We start from the raw sequence: 13,677 nt of genomic DNA, 5'->3' as shown, positions 1-13,677 counted from the left end.
CCTGAATGAAAATTAGAAGATAGCAATGCGATAATTCAAATGTATATGAATAAGTAATAGAGGCACTGAATTGGGCTATGTAGAAATTAGGCATTGAAGTTAAACCAAATATCACACTTATTTAAGTTCCTTTTGCTTTTCCCTTCTTGCTCTCTTTTACCTTTTTTCTGTAAGATTGAGTCTATTCTTCAATTAAAGGACACTCACCACAAAAGCAGGAAAAGTGTCCACAGAGCAAGCCCCATCACCCCTGATGAAGACTGGGTCATGTCAATTGAATATATTCTGACCCCTTGGTCAGAAATAGGAAAATGGTTGGCTTGTTTCGTTTAAAAGAATAATCAGTACAGTAGAAGAGTGAAAATGAGAAAAGACTAGAATAGGGCTAGACTAGCAAAGGTTTGACCAATCATTTTGACTTAAGGATTAGGGAACTAGAATGTAACAGAATGTAATCCTTACCAGATATAGTTCAAATATAAAATTTGATGAATGAATGTTTATATGATTATTGCAATGAAGGGGGAACTTGAAGTCATTGGTGATAATTGTGTATGATAAAGAAACAGGTTCCATGTAATTTCATTGCGGGATGGTTTTTCGCTGTTTTTTGTACCGCAGATTTTTTTGCGAAAAAACTCATTCATTATTTTTATTTTTTATTTGGGGGGGGGTTACCCCCAAACCCTCCCATTGCCTTGTTGAACTCTTTCTTTATTTGTTTTGGTAGCAAAAATTAATTTACACCTTTACAAATAATACATAACACATAGAAATCATGTAAAAACATAAAAATGTGATCAAAGTTGATCGATACTTGAACAACTAAAAGATGGTAAAGAGATAATAAAAACACTTGGACATATTTCCAGTACGTCATCGATAATCGCAAATGGGAATCTACAACATCAGATAGCATTCCTAACATAACATAACAATGATGATATGGCATCACAGCCCTCCACCCAATTAGCTAATGCCATCAATCATAAGGAAGACAAAATCTCAGGCACCCAAAATTTTACCCTCTCCAAATGATCCTATTGAGAGACAACAATTGCTCCTCAATTATTGCAACCAGTCTGACAGTTGCTAATATAATGGAATTTGAGTTACCCTGCATACATCTTAGCCATACTAGGTGACATTCAAAGAGAGAATAAGAGGTAAGATATGCATCCAAGCAACATTGCCTATCCTTCGAAAAGAAATTGCAATACATGAAGAGGTGTTCCAGAGTTTCGGGCTCAGATGTGTCTAGGCAAAATCTGCATCCCTCCCATTTTGCCAAAACCCTGTGACAGTCCCAATTCCTAATACGAGCACCCGTCTGGATAAGGTCCAGGCGGAAGCGCATATAGGACCTTCTTGCTACTTTATCTGGGAAACATAAAATATAAGGCAGCCGTGGTGTAACTACATGCCTAAAGGTGGCATAGTTGGTAAAGGAAGAGTAGCCTCCAATCTGATCGGAATTGTGAGCCCAAGAATGTTTAAAGAAGCGCCTGGATATAAGCCCAATTCATGTATAATGATAGCGTTGGGTAAATATCCGGGAAGCCCCAAAGTCTTCTTCCAAAGTTTACCTTGTAGGAGATTTAGAAGGGGCCCCAAATTCAGAAGGCACATGCAAACTGCATATAGGAGGATGGGCTCTATTTTCATGGTATAGTATTGTATGAGAGGCAGGAGGGAATAACGACAATATTTAGTGAAAATAATTCTCATTTGGGCCAATAGTGGGTTAAACTTCGCGTTCAACACTGTGCGCCACTTGCTAATAGACGACCTATTCGATAGGTGATAGCCCAAATACTTAATCTCTTCTTTTCTCAAGATCGGCTGGGCGTTTATTGTAAGGTTGAATCTCGGAAGCTTTTTTTTGGCGGTGAAGACCAATATATGTGATTTGGCTGAGTTAATAGTCATGTTATTTACTTTACAGTATTCGCCAAACAGGTTTAATTTATTTTGGAGTCCAAACGGCACTCTATCAAATATTATAATGTCGTCGGCAAATGCTAGCCAGTGGAGCCGCAAGGAACCCAGTATTGCCGGGAAAGAATTAGAGCCCTGCCAAATCTTATCAATATCGGCAAGGTAAAGGTTGAATAGGACCGCAGCCAAGTTGCAGCCCTGTTTGACACCTATGTACGTAGGTATGTTATCAGTCAATAGCCCTTCCGCATTGATACGGACCCGATAGGATGTATTCTGGTGTAATGCTGCGATTAACGCTACTAGTGTAGATGGTATACCATAAGCCAGCATCTTTTGCCAAAGCCGAGCGCGAAGTACATTATCAAATGCAGCCGAAAGATCCAGTGCTGCGATGTATATGGTTCCATTTGCTTTGGAATGTGCATTCCGAAGGAGATGGGCTAAGATTGAAGCATTTAATTGGGTGCCCATTGCTCTCCAAAAACCGACTTGGGCTTTTGAGAGAATATTTAGGTCATGTATATGGACTTCCAATTCTGACAGGATCAGTCGTGCAAAGATTTTCCCAGCTGTATCTATAAGGGCAATAGCCCTAAAGTTTAGAGAATTGCTTAGAGCACCCTTTTTGTGTATTGGAATAATTATGGCGGTCAGCCATGATTTTGGAATATTGCCAGTTTTGTAGATCAACTGATAGCAAGGAAGGAGGTACCTGGCCCAAAAATAAGGATCGTCTTTTAGGACGCAGGGGGGCAGCCCATCTGGACCAGCTGCTTTAGAAAACTTCAATTGGGAGATTGCCCATATAATATCATTTATGTCCCAATGACAAACCCGCGGAAAGGACAATTGCATATTACTACTTTCTATTTTGGAATGCATAGTTGGAAAAGCATATTTTTGGGAAAAAGACTTCTCCCATTCCGGACCCGAGCTGGTCGCCACAGAGCGGGTATCCGCCTTACCTGACGGATTTCTTAGAATGGCCCATATCTCTCGAGTTTTTTTTTTGCAGAGGAGACTAATCATACGTTGATTGACGAAGGTGAAAGCAGCATGGTGTAGAGGCTTTATTTGGTGCTTGAAGCGCCTAATGATATAGTTTTTTTCACGATGATAGATAAGAGGACTGAGTGACTTTTTTCTTAGGTTAGCCAACTCGCGCTTTTTTTGCTTTTTTAGGATTGCTATCTGATTCAAGTTTAGATGGCCATCCAAAGGGATACCTTTACACAAAGCATCCTTCACTAAGGATACGAGGTGTGTCTGAATCATGTTGATATTTCTTTCGTTAATTTTTTCAATATTCCCCAACGAAATGGAGTCGTCATGGCATACTATAAGGTCTCTATTCACCAGAAACACCAGTTTTCTACACACGGCAGGATTCCAATTGACAGAGATGGTACTTCTGTTGGGAACCGCCAAACAGGCGGGAGGTGACGACATATAGGCATCACACCCCATGTGGAGTTCCGAGCACAGCATGTGGTGGTCGCTCAGGCCCAGGTCTAAAATTGAGACTGGTTCAAGCAACCCAGAACATACTTTGGATGCAAGGACATAGTCAATAAGGGATGAGACATTGCCGCGAGACCATGAGGTATGTAGAGAATGAGGTGCCAAGTGAATTGGGTAAATGCCCCATTTTTCAAAGAATCTAGTCAGTTGTTGCCCTCTGAGAGAAGCTTGTTGAGCATAAAAGGAACGAGAAGTAGGAGAGCATGTTATATTAGAAAACTGGAGGTATGAGTTTAGATCGCCTCCGATCACAATTTCGTGGTTGGGGCACGAGACAGAAGCATGGCCCAAAATCCTGTCCAGGTCCTCCAAAAGACAAGTAAGAGAAACTGACTTAGGATTCCAATACAGCGACATTAGAAGCAAGGGCAAGACCTTGGCATGTTCAAACGACAACTCCACTAAGATGCATGATATCGAGGTATCCAGTATAGAGGCCACTGCTTTTAGACCATTTTTAATAAGAACAGCGATACCCCGGGAAGGACGGCCTGCAAGTATGCGGCTGGCTGGAATAGAAAAGCTGGAATAACCATCGAGAATAATCTCATTTAGGCACATCGTTTCCTCACTCCCTTGATTTTTCTTTTATATTCCAGTACACCCACACCCAATGTATACATTTTTCTAATACCCCCCAAATAATGTGATGAGTTTTTTTCGGCAAAAAATGTGCGGTAGAAAACTCTGTGAAAAACATTCCGCGATGAAAGGATGTCGTACCAGGAAAACATTTGAGAAATCCTTTTTCAACTGGCTTTTAAAACCTAAAGATAATTGCTACAAAAACTAAGAAATTGATGGTTCTTTTCTGTTAATCTTTGAAAGCATATGAATTGCATTGTAATAACACTGAAAAATAAATAAATGCTATTGCAATTGAAGTCATTTGAGCACGGATTTGTGATGCCATGGCGGGAAGATCCATTTGGCTTGAGACATACCATTATGAAACGTGCCCAGAATTACAGTTTGGGAAAAATATTTCAATATGGTTAACAGTACTCATCAAATCTGACATCGACAGAATCTGTTCTTTCTTAGAGACCTCCGGCCACAAAATTCTCATCCAGCAAAATGATTTGGATTCTTTCAAACTAAAGTTAAATGGGAGAATGTGCAATCGATTTGGTGGGGGAGCAGCTTTAGCGTGCTCTTACTCCCTTGTCACATAACATGTCTGATTTAGTACCTGATGTTTGTAAAACTATCTAAAAAGGAACAAAGTCACTTACCTGTAACCATTGTTCTCCAGCATGGATTCACATGCTCAAGAATATTCTGCGACGTCAGGCTGGGAATCCTCGGTAAAAGTTAAAAACAGTTTCACTTTAACTTAAAAACTGTATTTCTCCTTTAAACCAATCACTGTCCTCTGGGTCATACTGCCCTCATCCAATGACAGTCCTTTCCCTAAGTCCCCCCTCTGGCAGCCATCTTCAGATTTGGTAAGCACATAAAGTGGCAGTATGACCAAGAAGAGGGGGTGGCTTTGCATGTCATCTATGCCAAACCCACGCTGAAGAACAATAGTTACAGGTAAGTAACTTGTTCCCTCTCCAGCATCGGATCTGGCATGGATTCACATGCTCAGGAATAACGAATACATAGCAGTACAACATTACACAACCAAGGGAGGTGGCAAGGCTCAACAGAAGCAATTAACTCTTACCTCTGGAACAGAGTCACCTCAAGCGAACAGGTTGTGTAGCACTGCTTGGCCGACTTTGGACTCCTCCCTGGAATCCCTGTCGACGCAGTAGAACTTTGTGAAGGTGTACGTGGACTTCCACGTAGCAGCCCCGCAGATGTCCAGCAGGAGCACACCAGATAGGAGCACCATCGTCACAGCGATTGCTCAGGTGGAGTGAGCTCTCGGAAGGCTAGGCAGCGGTCGATTCGCCAACCGACAACAGTGCATGATGCAGCCAGAGAGCCCCGTTGAAATGGAAGCCTTGGACAAGGCCTTCCCGTGGATTACAGGACCAAAGGTCACGAACAGTTGAGAAGTCTTCCAAAAAGTCTTCGTGCGAGTCACATAGAACTTCAGGGCACGAGCAACGTCCAGTGAGTGCAAGGCCCTTTCAGCCGGTGATGAAGGCTTTGAAAAAGAAAAAACAGGTAACACCAAAGGCTCGTTGAGGTGGAATTCAGACAGAACCTTCGACATGAAGGAGGGGTGCGTCCGCAGCACCACCCCCAATTCGTGGAAAGTCAGGTATGGTTGCTTGCAGGATAGGGCCTGGATCTCACCTACCCTCCTGGCAGAGGTGATGGCCACAAGGAAAGCCTTTTTCCATGTGATGAACTTGAGAGAGGCCTGATGCATAGGCTCTAAGGGGGGACCCCCCCATGAGCCTTGACAGAACCACGTTGAGTTCCTACGCCGACGCAGGAGCCTTTCAACGGTGGGAAAGATCGAAAAAGTTCTTTGAGGAACTACTTGATGAGTCGATGAGACTCAAACCCAGGCACCACAGATTTCTCACCATGCACACTAGGAACAATAATCTGATGCCTCCCCCTCTTCCAGCGGTACATACCAACAAGCTTAACGACCACAGTCTCTCTCCATCATCTGACTACCCACTAGGAGACTCATCTACCACTGCTATCTTAACAATCAAGGGTGCACTCATCAACGCTCGATCCATAGTGGCTCATGCCTCCGATATTGCTGACCTGATCACGTCCAATCAATTGGACTTCCTCGCAGTCACTGAAACATGGTTACATCCCGCTGCAGGACCCGCACTTTCAATCGATATCCCAGAGAACTACACCATCATCCGGGCAGATAGAAAGTCTGGGACTGGGGGAGGTGTGGCCCTCATCGCGAAATCCAACTTGAACATCAGAGAAATCTCCAATCCAGGTCTACCCTCTGCTGAACTTCTGTCCATCAAACTCCCATTATCTAACACCCAGACTATATTACTTCACATTATTTACAGACCCCGAGGTGCCATTACCTCATTCGAGGAGGACATTTCCCATCTACTGACATTCAACACCAAACCAGCCTCACAAATTATTCTAATGGGTGACCTCAACTTAGGTCTCCATGACCCTAACGATGTAAACGCCTCCCTGCTTAATGACACTATCACTCAACTAGGTCTCAAACAACGCATCAATAAGCCCACACACCCCTAAAGGTACAACTTTGGACTGGCTAGCCGATACCAACTGTGACATTTCTCTGATAGACATAACACCATGCGCCTGGACATACCACCACCTCATCACCTTCTCCATACCCAAAGACACTTTTAAAAACGCACCTACTACCATTGAACCACAAATTATGTCTAGAAACAAACGCAATATCACCAGAGAATTTAAGACCCCTATTACTTCCTATCACCAACACTCATACCATCACTAATACAAACCCAACTTCCCTAGTTGAACTCTATAATGACACACTGGAACAAGCTCTCAACCATATAGCACCACTTAAACTAAGAAAGGCTAAGCCAACTGCTCATCTGAACAAATGGTTCTCAGCAGAACTAAAAGCACTTTGAAATATTATAAGAGCCTCTGAAGCCAGCTGGACAAAAGCCCCCTCGCTTTCTACTAAAGAAAGGTTTTCCACTGCAGCAGCCACCTATAAAATTGCCATTACGAACGCTAAAAAAAGAGGTCTTGAACACAAGAATTCACAATGCTAAATCTGGCAAAAAAAGAGATATTCTCTATCCTAAGAGAATTGGAATCGCCAGTGCCCCCAACTGATGACTGCATCGAGGACAAAGCCTGGTGTGACAATATCCAACAAGCTCTTTCAATCAAAATAACTCTCCTACAAGCCAAGATAGAATCTAAAAAAGCTAACCTCGCCCCCAATGACCACTCTCAAATTGAACCTAGCTCCACACAACCCCCCATTCCACTTCTCCCCTGTCACTGAGGATGAAGTAATCCACATAATTGCTAGTCTAAACACTTCTAATTGTCAAGGTGACTTGTTCCCCACCCCAGTTATCAAGGATGGGGCTAAAGATCTAGCTCCTTTCATCACCCCCCTGATCAATCCATCTTTTAAGAACTCAACTGTCCCTAATAACTCAGAGGCGTGGGTCCTACCACTACTCAAAAAACCCAACCTAGACCCTAATATGCCGACCAACTACAGACACATCACGACTGTCACTTTTCCCCTGAAAATACTAGGCGAAGTGGCATTCCTCCAGATACAACACCATTTGGAAGATAACAATCTCCTAGGTCTGCGACAAACTGCCTTTAGACCCAGGCACAGGACCGTAACAGCCCTCCTGGACCTACAAATCCAAATAGATGAAGCCAAAGATAAGGGGAAACCGGCCATCCTGCTCTTATTGGATCTGTCCGCAGCCTTCGAACTGGTCGACCATCAAATTCTGACCAAACGCCTCTCCTCGGCTGCCACATTCTCCGCAAATGCCACCAATTGGATTCGGCTCTTCTTGTCCGACAGAACGACTAGTGTCTTAGCCCCCTCGGCTGTGCCAATCCAATGTGGAGTCCCCCAAGGGTCTTGTATTTCCTCACACTTTACAACATGTTTACCAAGCTCCCTTTCGACCGGCTTGACGACCTGGGTATCACATATACGAACTATGCCGACGACACTCAGGTCCTTATCACACTCACCGGGTGCTTTGAGAAAGATGTTGCAAAACTAAATTAAATCTACCTCGAAATCCAAGTATGGATGGCTACCCAGAGCCTCTGCTTAAACGACGATAAGACAGAACTGCTGATCGTGGGATCCCAGGCCTGTCCCAACAAACTCGACCCTGGCTACCAGTCTTTCACTATCGATGGAAATATCATAAAACTCTCAAAAGAAGTCAAAAAGCGAGGTGTGTATCTTGACTCCACACTTTCGCTCACAAAAACAACTAAACGCCACTATCTCATCCACTGCCTACACTAATAAACTTATGTCTGCAAACCATTCTTATCCACCAACAGTCGCCTTACTCTGGCCAGAGCTCTGATTCTGTCTAGATTGGATTATTGTAACACAGAATAATGCCCTTAGATGTGCCCTCGATCTTCCTTGCAAGGTCCATATATCCACCTTCAGAAAGGAAGCTCACTGGCTCCCTATTCGTGACAATCAAACTACGTTCCCTAGTCATTACACATAAATGCCTCTCCCTGACAGCCCCACCCTACTTATCAGACAAATTCTCCAGACAAAACACATCCAGACCAACCAGATCGCCATACCTGCACCAGCTAAACATCCCTAAGTTGAACCTGAAAACAGCAGGGGGGAGCAAGCTTCCCTGTGCTAGCGGCGAAATGTTGGAACGCACTTCCAACGGAAATTAGAGCGGACTCCTCGTTTTGGTCAATCAGAGCCAAGTGGAAGGCTCTGTTCATAGCTCAGCAATAATCTGTTAACTGACCCAGGAAGTTCCATCATGCTGTAATTCATGTGCTTTTCATAGACTCAGACCATGCTGTAACCCGGTCCCTCATGCCACTTATTTTCTGTATTTATTACTGTCATCTGCTCTTTATTACATGTGCAACCTACTGTAACCTATGTTGTTCTACAAGCCTAATGCGCCGAGTTACCTCAGGGTTTTGTTGCGCTTTATAACTAAACAAACTAAACAAAACTAAACTAAGATATTCCTGGAGTCCTGGAGACAGATGCCAGATGTTCCTTGATAGAGGTGTGCCAGGCTGGCCGGCCTTCCAGATATGGAAGAAGTTGCAGCGCTGTGACCCTCAGCTGGATAATCTTCAGCGACCGTCACCATGTAGCGAAATGCTTACACTTGTGACCATAGCACTTTAAAGTCGACAACGCCCTAGCCTTGGCAAGGATCCCTCTGCAGTCTGCAGGCATCTCGTATCTACCAAACCCTAGGGCTGCAGGAGCCAAGCCCTCAGGTTCAGCTATTCAGGGTTGTGATGCAGGATTGCGCCTCCTTCTCTGGTGAGAAGATCCAGAATTACTCGCAGCTTGACCGGGGTTGACACCAACAGACTGAGAAGGTCCGGGTATCAAATCTGCCTCGGCCACGCCGGGGCGATGAGCATCATCCTGTATTGGCACTGTCTGAGTGTGTTGATGACTCGTAGCAGGAGAGGCAATGGAGGTAACGCGTACAGGAACAGGCCTTCCCGCGGGAAGGAGAACGCATCTCCCATGCTCCTCGGCTGGTGGAATCTACTGGCAAACTGCTGGCATTTGGAGTTTGCTGCTGTCGCAAACATATTGATCTGGGGCCTGCCCCACTTGACAAAGACGCAGTCTATCTAGTCCCGCCAAAGTTCCCGCTCGTGGCAGGAGCGCAACTCCCTGCTGAGGGAGTCGGCAATGGTGTTCTCGACTTCCTCTAGGTGACTAGGAACAAGGAACATCTCTCGTCCGACGGCCTAGTGCCACAAGTCCCGTGCTTCCTTGGAGAGCGCTGGGGATCAAGTGCCCCCTGTCTCCCGATGTAGAACATTGTGGTATTGTCCATGAAGATCCTCACCACCTTGCCCTTCGGACATGGAAGGAATGATCTGAGGGCCCAGAACACTGCCCGTAGCTCCAGGATGTTGATATGGAGATCCTTCTACTCGGCAGCCACAGGCATCTGGCGTGCCGCCGTCCGGTGTCGGCTCCCCTGCCTTCCATTCAAATTTGAGGACACTGAAGATGGCTGCCAGAGGAGGGACTTATCGAGAGGACTGTCAATGGATGGGGGCAGTATGACCCAGAGGACAGTGATTGGCTTAAAGGAGAAACACAGTTTTTAAGTGAAAGTGAAACTGTTTTTTCTTTTACTGAGGATTCCCAGCCTGACGACAGGGAATATTCATGAGCATGTGAATATATGCCAGACCCCATGCTGGAGAATAAAAACAAACAAGATTTGGCTCTATGATAAACATATCACCCGAGAGAACGAAATGACTTGCTGCACTGTATCTGATGATATGTACAGTATCGTTTTATTATGTCAGTTTTCTTTTTATGCTCTGTGACCCTTATTTAACGTAGTACGTTGATGAAAATTTGCTGTCTTGTGTGCATTATGCAGATCAATAAACTAAACAAGTAAGTTGAAAATATTTGACAGAGATGCATCATCTGAGTGCTTATTAATATTATACCTAACAAGATTTGCATGTGAATAATGGGTGCTTTGATGAGATGCAACCTTGAATATCTCCCAAACCTTGCAACATGGTGGGTGAACACTTGATGGCACTTCTGTTTCAGCGTTACAACACTCCAAGTGGCTACAGTATCCAAGTCCTTCACCGATATGATAATGCAGCCATCCATGACATTTAAAACGGCAGCTCTGCTTTTACACATAACATCAATGCCATTTGTTCTCAGCAGCAAAACTTGCATCCTGCAACATCTCTCTCAACAGAGCAAGCTAGTCCATATAACACTCACCATTTTTATAAAGCCATTGATCAGAATTGCCAGTGTTCGCTTTTCATCCTCAAGTGTCAGTGCACTAAAACAAGAACATTCTACAATTATCCCACAGTGGAAATAAAAAAATGTAATTGGCAAACACATATGATATCACATTAGCAAATAGGTATTTCGCTTACATTTTACGAAATACAAACATTTGGCTGTAGACAGTTGAAGGCAAGAACAAAAGCTGCGGCTGAAAGAGCTGTGTTGGAAGTGTAATGTATGCATAATTGTTTAGTTGTTTTTGGCCTGGCATATACTCCTACTGTGAGGTCGTTGTGAGGATTAGGTAATTCATATTCAACTGGCATGGCATAGCAGAACAGAGATTAACCAATTACTTGTCTTCAGTAATGTTCTTTGATCTAATATCTGCAGTGGTAATTGAAAAACATTAAATTAACAAGGAGTGTAGTGTGGCTCTATGTCGATTCACCTCTGCATTCCAAATTGTAATTGTAATTTTTTATTTGTAAAGCACTTATACACAGGTGAAGTGCTTCAAAACGATTCAAGGCGGGGAGGGAACAAGGGATTACATTAGTCATTCTTAGGCCTTGAAGATTCTGAATGATCTAATAACAATAACTAACCTACTAGGCCAGAGGCATATCTACTAGTGTAAGTGCTTGACAAAGAGTGAGGGGAGAAGGGGGTGCGGGGGGAACGAACGTACAGAACAATATACTACACTATTAGGCCTGGCGACATTTCGAGGACCGGACAGACAGACTTGCAAGGCCTAGTACATTCAATGTTGTGCATGTGCACAGAAACAGGAAGTGTGGGGGGGGCAGGGGAACAAGTGTGCCCAGTCCAGCAGGGGCCTGGGTTAAGTGCAGAGTGGTCGACCCTCTTATGAAGCATATTGCAGTAGTGCCAAGCAAAGTGTAGAGAGCCAGAGGCAAGTGCAGGACTGGGAGGGAAGCCTAGGACCTGTAGGGCTCTGGCGGTGCTCCATGTGACCAGTCAGCGAGCTGAGCAGGTTGGTGAAGAGAACGAAGGCGGGAAAGAAGTGAGGAGAGAGGAAGTTAGCAGGGGAGAGGGAGGGAGAAAGAGAAGAGGATGGCCTTGAGGAGTTGCTAGAACACAAGGAAGTCCGGCTCAAGACTCAGAGAGACATGGAGGCTGTTCCAGAGGGAGGCACCTGCAGAGGATAAGGATCTACCCCCAAATATCTGTTTGGAAAAACGGCTCACTTGCAGAGAGTGGGAGGAGGCCGAGCAAGGGTTCTAGAAGGAGAGTATTTGGAAAGACAGCGCTGCAGATAGTAAGGGCCCTGGCCCGAGAAAGCCATGTGGACTATGGAGAGGGACTTGAACTTGATCCTTGCAGCCAGTGGAGTGATTTCAGCACCGGAGAGATGCAGTCCCTGCGCTTGGGGCCAAGGATAAGTCTTGCAGTTCTGTTCTCGATAAACTGAAGAGGTTGGAGAGAGGAAGTAGGAAGATTGAGAAAGACTGTTCCAGTAGTACAAATTCTTTTATGCAGAAGGTATGCTAGCAGCATTTCATTAGAGAGAACATCATGCCTCATGATCTAAATTCCTCCACCCCATCATACTCAGCTGAGAGAATCGCCAAAATGAAATAATACGGGAGAGGATAGGAGAGCAATGAGGAGTGGGAGGAGGCAATAGAAAGAACATTCTCAAAAAGAAGACTTCCAAAGCAGTAACCACTATATAGGAGAGCGTGGAGAGTGAGACAGAAATATGACTACCAGTAAGGTTTACAGTACTGCCCTGCCAATCAGGCATCCTGGCCATATTGAGAATCCAAGCAGAATGCCTTGCAAAAAAGGTATAAAGCGAGGTACAAGTAGCCGTTTGTCATATATCCTGTTCTGGTTCTCCTCTCTGTGGGGCAGACGTTGACGGTAGGACTCTCGCAAAATTACATTTTTTAATGTCTTGTGCTGTGCCTCTGATATAACTGAAGTGGCAGAATGAATCAAAATCAAATGCATTTTGGACTTCGCGTCCATCGACAGTTTCATTGCAGAAACACTTTTGGGGGAAAGTATTCTGTTAAAGAAGACTTTCTTTTGAACTAAGTACTCCACAAGACAGCTAAAAAGGTGCAATTCACTAGAAGTACATGTGCCACAGCAGAGTTAGCCCTGGCGATGGACACGAAGCCCGAAATGCATTGGCATCTGATTCTGTCACTTCAATTATAAAGAAGGCAAAGTACAAGACATTAAAAAAATGTTGTCAAGAAAATGAAAAATGTGTATATGTGATCAGTGAACCTGTGATTATGTTTAATTTCCAATGCAGTAGTATTGATTACACGGGTGGCCGCCAGATCTGATGGTGAATATCAGACGTTTATCTCTTGTAGTTTAATTGGCAGCCACGATTTAATTTCTTTGCAAGTGTATGTAATTGTTTAAAAATAGTCTCAGAGGATAGTTCAGGGGGCAACACGTTCAACTTGGAAACAAGACGAGGCAGAGCAAGACAGGTCGATCCCTGTGTCAGCACTTAGAAACCTCTGGGTATTAAGCACGTTATAAATAACCAATTATAAATATATAATGGTGCCTGCTCCCACAACCATTGTTCTATCCTTCCACAGATTCCTCATCTTAGATACTTCGTAGGCAGGGTGACTTGGTACCTGAACATTTTTCAATAGTAGCAGGTGAGAAGTGACGCAACGTTGAACCTCTTTGAAAGACCCAGTATTGGCTCTGGCTGGCATCCACAAAGAAATGGTTTCCTAGGTAGCAAACCTGCGTCCCCTGCACGGTTCCATGTGATAATATCC

The 13,677-nt window shown here is 44.2% G+C and overlaps 1 protein-coding gene across 3 annotated transcripts in view; it reads right to left on the bottom strand.

The window, feature by feature from the left end:
- The window catches only part of VPS35L (VPS35 endosomal protein sorting factor like), a 1,734,364-nt gene that overhangs the window by 528,797 nt on the left and 1,191,890 nt on the right, over positions 1-13,677 (bottom strand). For all 3 annotated transcript variants that reach the window (XM_069647157.1, XM_069647156.1, XM_069647158.1), the window contains exon 23: positions 10,874-10,937. In XM_069647157.1, the coding sequence (XP_069503258.1) occupies positions 10,874-10,937 (64 nt within the window). The remainder of the gene's footprint in view (positions 1-10,873; positions 10,938-13,677) is intronic.

Source organism: Ambystoma mexicanum, chromosome 2q (genome assembly GCF_040938575.1).
Source record: "Ambystoma mexicanum isolate Mex_15411 chromosome 2q, UKY_AmexF1_1, whole genome shotgun sequence".
NCBI classification, from domain to species: Eukaryota; Metazoa; Chordata; class Amphibia; order Caudata; family Ambystomatidae; genus Ambystoma; species Ambystoma mexicanum.
This window is presented reverse-complemented; position numbering and strand designations above follow the sequence as displayed.